The sequence below is a fragment of the Equus quagga genome, chromosome 20 (genome assembly GCF_021613505.1).
Source record: "Equus quagga isolate Etosha38 chromosome 20, UCLA_HA_Equagga_1.0, whole genome shotgun sequence".
In the NCBI taxonomy this organism is placed as follows: Eukaryota; Metazoa; Chordata; class Mammalia; order Perissodactyla; family Equidae; genus Equus; species Equus quagga.
Window position 1 is genome coordinate 14057213 of NC_060286.1, and position 6577 is coordinate 14063789.

General features: G+C 56.3%; 1 protein-coding gene across 2 annotated transcripts in view; it reads right to left on the bottom strand.

Moving 5' to 3' along the window:
• Positions 1-6577, bottom strand: part of LOC124230868 (alpha-actinin-1) — a 94874-nt gene that overhangs the window by 3978 nt on the left and 84319 nt on the right. Inside the window, exons 13-19 of one of the 2 annotated variants that reach the window (XM_046647306.1) lie at positions 5927-6035; positions 5300-5440; positions 4281-4463; positions 3850-3984; positions 2507-2686; positions 1416-1562; positions 368-448 (exon numbers count right to left, since the gene is read on the bottom strand). In XM_046647306.1, the coding sequence (XP_046503262.1) occupies positions 368-448; positions 1416-1562; positions 2507-2686; positions 3850-3984; positions 4281-4463; positions 5300-5440; positions 5927-6035 (976 nt within the window). The remainder of the gene's footprint in view (positions 1-367; positions 449-1415; positions 1563-2506; positions 2687-3849; positions 3985-4280; positions 4464-5299; positions 5441-5926; positions 6036-6577) is intronic. The other variant, XM_046647307.1, reaches the window with a different exon arrangement.

A 6577-nucleotide genomic window follows, 5' to 3' on the forward strand; every position in this document is an offset into this window, starting at 1 on the left:
CAGGAGGGGGAGAGGAACACAGGAGAAAGAGATGCAAATACACATCCGGCGAAAACGTCCACAGGAAGGAGTAAGACGGAGCAGGGAGATGCAAAAATCCGTCCACAGGATGGAGAGCGGTGAGGAGAGAGGAAGGCGGGCACCGAGCAGGTTCCCACGAAAGACAACCGAGGGCAGAGGTCAGAGTAGTAGATGGAGGAGCCCGACATGGGCCCGGAGGGGACAGCAGGAGAGGACAAGCCCCACGGCCCACAGGAAAGGGGAAACAGGGAGATGCAGACAGGGAGAGAAGAGAAAAAGGAGAAACACGCGTTATTTCTCGCCCCGGAGGCCACCCCTGAGCGTGCTCCATGCAGGAGGCGAGTACCTGGGGGTCGTTGCCAATATCATAGCCCAAGCTGATGAGGCAGGCTTTGAATTCCTCGGGACCCAGCGTGCCGGAGTGGTCCTGGGGCCGCCGTGCACCAGGCAGCGAGCCATGCGGTGCCAGGGAGGTGGAGGCCGTGAGGGGAGGGTGGGCCATGCCCCGGGTGGAGGGTGGCGTGTGGGGAGACACAGGACAAAGGCATGCGGGTGGAGAGGGTGAGGGTGAAAGGGGCAGGGGAGGGGGAAATAAAAGTGCACACGGTTAGACACAAGGACAGACGAGGTCCCGAGGGTGCCCTCTCCCCGGCACACGCAGCCCTGCTCCGGGAAGCAGGCCAGAAGGAAGCACGGTGAGCCACGGGGGTGAGAAGCCCCCCAGAAGTGCCCAGCCCCCCTCCAGCCCCCACCCCAGTTTCCATGGGTGCCCCCACCAGGTGCCAGGAGGGCAGTGAAGCAGGCAAGGTGGTGGGCAGCGCCTGACCCCATGCTCCCACCCCATGGGGTCACCCCGAAGCCCTAGGGCACTGGGAGGGGAGCTCACATAACCCGGCCTGTCCCAGGGCTGGGACGAGAACCCAGGACTGACAACTCTGACATCCGCCACAGAGGGTCCCAAAGACGGCCCCTGGGGGTAGGGGTGGGTAGGAGGGAGCCTCTGCTCCTCTGTCCTGAGGCAGAGGTGAGGGCCAGTCCCCACAGCCAGGGGCAGCAGGCCTTCACTTGAGGCTGTGGCAGCCTTGCTCCTAAGGGTTGATTCCTCATGTTAGGAGAGCAAGGGTCAGGGGTCAAGGGTCCTCTCTACCCACAATAGGAGCACTCTCTCCAGGAAAGCAGAGAAGCTGGTGGGACACCAGGACTGGCTTTCCAAGGCCGGCTTCATGCAGTACAGGGAGTCAGGGCAGGCTGACGGCCTCTCCCTCCTCCTCCTCCTCACTTGCCCAGGAACCGGGCCCAGCATGGCTGCGTACACCCTGGCAGTGCCCTCCAGGGCCCTTGGGCAGGGGCTGAGAGCTGCTCTAAGAAGCAAGAGCAGGGGGTGGGGCTCTCACCCGATCAAAGTGGTTGAAGGAGGCCCGGAACTCATTCATCTGCTCCTGGCTGATGCCCTTGGCATCCCGGGTCAGGATTTGGTTCTCCACCTCATTGATGGTCCTGGCAATGGTGGTGAGGAGCTGCTCCCAGCCCACGCGGATGTGCTGCAGGTGGGCGAGGGGCCTGTCAGCAAAGGGGCCCCAGGCCTGGACCCAGGCTGCCCCTGCCCAGCCCTTCCCCTGACCATCCAAATGTCTAAAGTAATCAAATTCAGCCTTCCTTTCGGATTCACAGTGTCAGCAGAGGCAGGGGAACCAGCACAAGATCCCAGGACAGAGGACCCAGATGATGAAGCACGGCACAGTGGTGGCCTCTGCCTGGGACAGCAGAGACCAGACCTGCCAGCGTGGGTCACCTCAGGGAGGAGGGCAAATTTGGTAGTTGGGAAGATTAAAGGACAAAAAATTGGGGAATTCTCTGAACCTCCAAAGCCATAACCACACATGCATGCCTTCAAGGTCAAAACCCGCGTTTAGAATGAGGATGCCAGGGCTGAGTGGTTAAGTTCACGTGCTCCGCTTCAGCGGTCCAGGGTTTCGCCAGTTCGAATCCTGGGCGTGGACATGGCACTGCTCATCAGGCCACGCTGAGGCAACATGCCATGTACCACAACTAGAAGGACCCACAACTAAAAATATACAACTATGTAACTGGGGGGATTTGGGGAGAAAAAGGAAAAACAAAATCTTTATAAAAAAAAAAAAAAAAAAGAATGCAGGTGCCTAAGGCAGGTTTGGACACCGACATCAGAATCACTGGGTGCTTGTTAAAAATTTACATTCCTGAGCCCCACCCCAGACCTAGTGAGTCAAATTCTGGAGAGGGGCCCTGGAAACCCTATCTTAACAAGCTCCATGGGAAATTCAGAAGGCACTGAGGACCCAGAGCTCCAGCGGGGAGATGCTGGTATTCCTCCGCCCCACTTTATCCTCCTCCTAGGACCTCCTCCTTGGAAGATGGGTAACTGCCCCCTGCACCAGCCCAGGAGCAGGGAGCAGAAGGGGACCCAGGGCTCCCTCCCCAGAGAAGCGAGGCTGGCACTGCCCACCTCCATAGTGTAGTTGGTGTGCTTGTTGTCGAAAATGAGCGCCTCCTGGATGAGCTGGTGGTCGCCCTCAAGCTGGTCGATCTTGGGCTTGTAGTTGACAATGCTCTTCTCATACTGTCGCAGGTGGCTGAGCTGGTCCTCCAGGGTCCCGTGCATCTCGATGGAGATCCTCCCGATCTCCTGCTCACCCAGGAAGGAGGCCCTTGTCAGACCACCCCACTCTGTGCCCCTGGGGTGGGGACTGAGGCCCCAGGTCAATGGTCAACCCCTCAGATGACTCAGTTCCCACCCCAGCACTAGGGAGCCCACGAGTGGTAATTAGTAAGCCTGGAGCAAGAAATATACAGCAGGGGTGAGCCTCGGCATGGAATAGCATCACAGAGGGGTATGACAAGCATTGCTATTCATCACTGGATGAAATGCCTCCTGTTTCTTGGGTACCTCTCTTCAGGAAGGGGATGCAAGGTCAGCTGTTAACCTAAATGTTCACTCTTCTGCTTGCTATTCAAACTCCCTTCTCGAGCCTATTCCCAAGCATCGTCCATCTCAGGGACCCCTACTGTGCCCATGAGCCAGGTTCTTCACAGGCTCAGCGGACCTGGCTTACTCTCAGTGGCCTGAGAGTGGACTGAGTTCTGCTCCTGGGATGCCTGCCTTGGCCCACCACATTGCCACCCATGTCCGTGGGCCAGGCCTAGTCCCTGTTTCTGTCTGTCCATCCATGTAAATGAACCTTGTTTGTGAAAGCACTCTCTGTGCTCAATTCAATCCAGCAAATATTTCTTGAGCACCTACTATGTGCAATGTGCTAAACAGGCACGGGTAGAGTGCAGGGGAGACACAGACGTGAACTCGACCTGGGCTCTGACCTCAAGGAGCTCAGAGGGACACCACGCTCTCAGCCAAGTGGTGTCCCTTTTCTGATCCATACAATTTTGCAAAAAATTCCACCCTTGCCCGAGGTTCTGTTCTCTCTGGGAGGATCATGTTCTTTGATCAAGCTCACGGCTCAGGAGCAGCAGGAATGGAGAAAGGGAGACCTGGTCAGCCAGATAAGCCCAAACGGTAAACCACGTCAGCCAGAAAGAGAAAACACTTTCTCATGTGGCTCCTTAGCACTGTCCCTGTGTTGGTCTTTGCTCCCAAACCAGACTCTGGGATCAACCCACAGGCCTTCCCTGCAAAGGCTACACACCCCTCTGCAGGGCAGCAGACCAGTCACGGGCTCAGGACCCACAGTCCTCCATGGCTCCCACCCCGGAGGAGACAAGGCAAGCCTTTCTGTTGGGATGGTGCTGGGAAGGCCTGGAAGCCCCATCTCAGCCTCCCATGACAGGACTCACCTCCATCTTGGTCTGGATCCAGGGCCCAATAACGTTAGCCTGGGCCCCAAACTGCTTACGTAGCCTCTCATTGTGCTGCTGGCGGGCATGCTCCTCCGTCAGGGCCTGGTCCCTCCGAGGCACCAGCTGCCGTACCTGGGGTGGGAACAATCATGGGACACTGGGGACAGGCCAGCCACCTGCCTCATATTTCAGATGAGGAAATGGAGGACTCGTGAAAGAGAGGAGCCGGTCAGTAATAGAACAGAGTAAAGATGTTAACTTGATCCAGAAACTCAGTCATTCATTAACTTGACAGATGAGTGTTTATTATGTGACAACCAAAAAACCAAAATCAATGAAAATCAATCAACCAAAAAAGAGACCAAAATCTCTGCCCTAATGAAACTTACAGTGGTTCAGCCAATGCCTCACCCAGCCCTCAAACTCACATGGTCCCATTTGCCGTTGATCTCCTGAGGCGTGATGGTTGTGTAGGGGTTGGTGCCTGCCATGTTGACATGGTAGGTCTGTACAATCTTGGACACCTCATTGTGGATGCCCAGGATGGCCAGGCGCTCCTTGTCGGCATCAGGGAGGGTGGCTTTGAACTGCTCGTGGGCTGTGGTCAGTCCCTGGACAGAGATGGGGGTGCAGAAGCACAGTGACTGGGAGGGACTAGTGCCTCTCGTGAGCAAGATGAGCAAAGGCAGCCCTGCACGGCCCAGGCAGAGGCGGGTGGAAAGGCCCCGGGAAGCCCGGCCCCACACCAGCTGGGAGACCAGGAGGCATCAACCAAGGATGCTCACGGCTGAGGACCAGCACGGCTGGGCCAGCCATGGGAAGGCAGGCAGAGCCATCACAGTAGTAGCGTCATCCTTGGGGCTGGTGAAGTTGGCAGCAACCCCCTTGGGCATTCACCACCCCAAAGTCAGGTCAGGGACAAAGCCTGAAGTCTGCTCCCCAAGTAACCTCCCCCAACATACACTTCCTCAGCACTTTACAAAACCTTTTCAATCTAACACTCTATAACTATAGAAAAGGGCAAGAAAGCTGTTTTTTGATATAAAACAAGCTCCAAGATAACTGTTAAATTAAAAATAAAGGTTCGGAATACGGTATATGATAAAAGCTACTTTTTGTGTAAAAAAAGGGTGCAGGGAAGAACATGTTAATAAATAAATATCTTTGCTTGCATATGCAGAGACTGTGAGGTCATATGGCTTCCCTTTGGGGAGGGGCATGAGAGATGGGGGACAAGGGGAACTTACTGTATATCCTTATCTTTTAGATTCTATACTATGTGCATGTATCACCTAGTCAAAATAAATAAAATGCAAAGCTTTCGAAGCTATGAAATCTTTGGGATGCTAGCCCTCTGTCCTCTCCCCACGGGGCAGTCCTGAGGAGTGTGACTCGATGAGTGTGGGCCGTGGGGGGGGGGGGGGGGGGGCGCCGGGCTGCAGCACACCTGGATCTCCTCGATGGTGTGCACGATGAAGGTGTCCTGCAGGTCCTCCATGGCCCCCTCCATCCAGTTGTTGAAGGGCGCAGCCCGCTTGGCATACTCCAGGTACAGCTGGTCAATGGTCTCCAGCAGTTTCTCTGTCCGCTGGGAGTGCCAAATGGGGTGAGGTGGGGAGCCATTTAGCAGTCATATCCAGACTACCCCCTCATCCCAAGAGCCCCCTGGCCAGCCCCAAGGGGTCCAGGTCTGCAAGTCCCAAACTAACTCAGGCAGAAAGAACAGGCTTTTTCTGGGGCACTGGTTCTAGACGTGGGGTGTACGGACCACCCCAGATTAGAATCACCTGGCCTGGCCCCCAGTCTGGTCTGTAGAATAGGAAAGTTCTCAAACGGCTGGGGTTGGGCTAAGTGCACTAACTCAGGAGGATGAGATATGGTTAGGACAAAAGAGCAAGCATCACCATGGGGAAAAGCCGAAACCCAGTGCCAGAGTGAACTTCCCAGTCAGGCCAGGGCCTGGGGAGGTCGGGGGACACAGAGGAGCCTTTGAGCCCAGGCAAAGGGAGTCACGAAGCAGAAGGAGCACACAGAGCTGCGGGAGGCAGGCCTCCATCTCCCTTGGGGCCTTCACCTCCAGAGCTTCCCTCCGCTTCTGGGTCAGGGCCCCCAGGTTGTCCCACTGGTCACAGATCTTTTGGCACCGGGCGTTGACACTGGGTGAGTCGTAATAGTCCAGCTCACTGGGAGGGAAGACACAGGAAGAGTAGGTGACCCAGGTGACCTCTGTGGTCTGCCCTCCTCTCCCTGGGGCTGGGGGCGCTTGCTAGTGGTGCTGAGAGGTCAGGTGTGCTCACTTCATCAAGACCTTCCAGGCGCCCCCCACCCCATCCCCAACTCCTGGGCTTTCAGGAGACTGCTTGGGGGAGACCAGGGAAGCCTAGTTCTCCTTTCCAAGGGCCCCCACCACAACCTTGGCTGGAGGCAATGCCAGTCTTGACTCCAATGCCCAATGGCAGGAAGATGCTGAGGCCCAGCGAGAGCTTCGCGCCAAGACTTGTCATCCTCTCATCCTGTACTACTAGTTACAATGAGAACCCAAGGCCTGGGGGCCGGCCCGGTGGCTGAGCAGTTAAAGTTCTACACATTCCATTTTGCTGGCCTGGGGTTCATGGGTTCGGATTCTGGGTGTGGACCTACTCCACTCATCAGCCACGCTGTGGAGGCATCTCACATACAAAATAGAGGAAGACTGGCACAGATGTTAGGTCAGGTCTAATCTTCC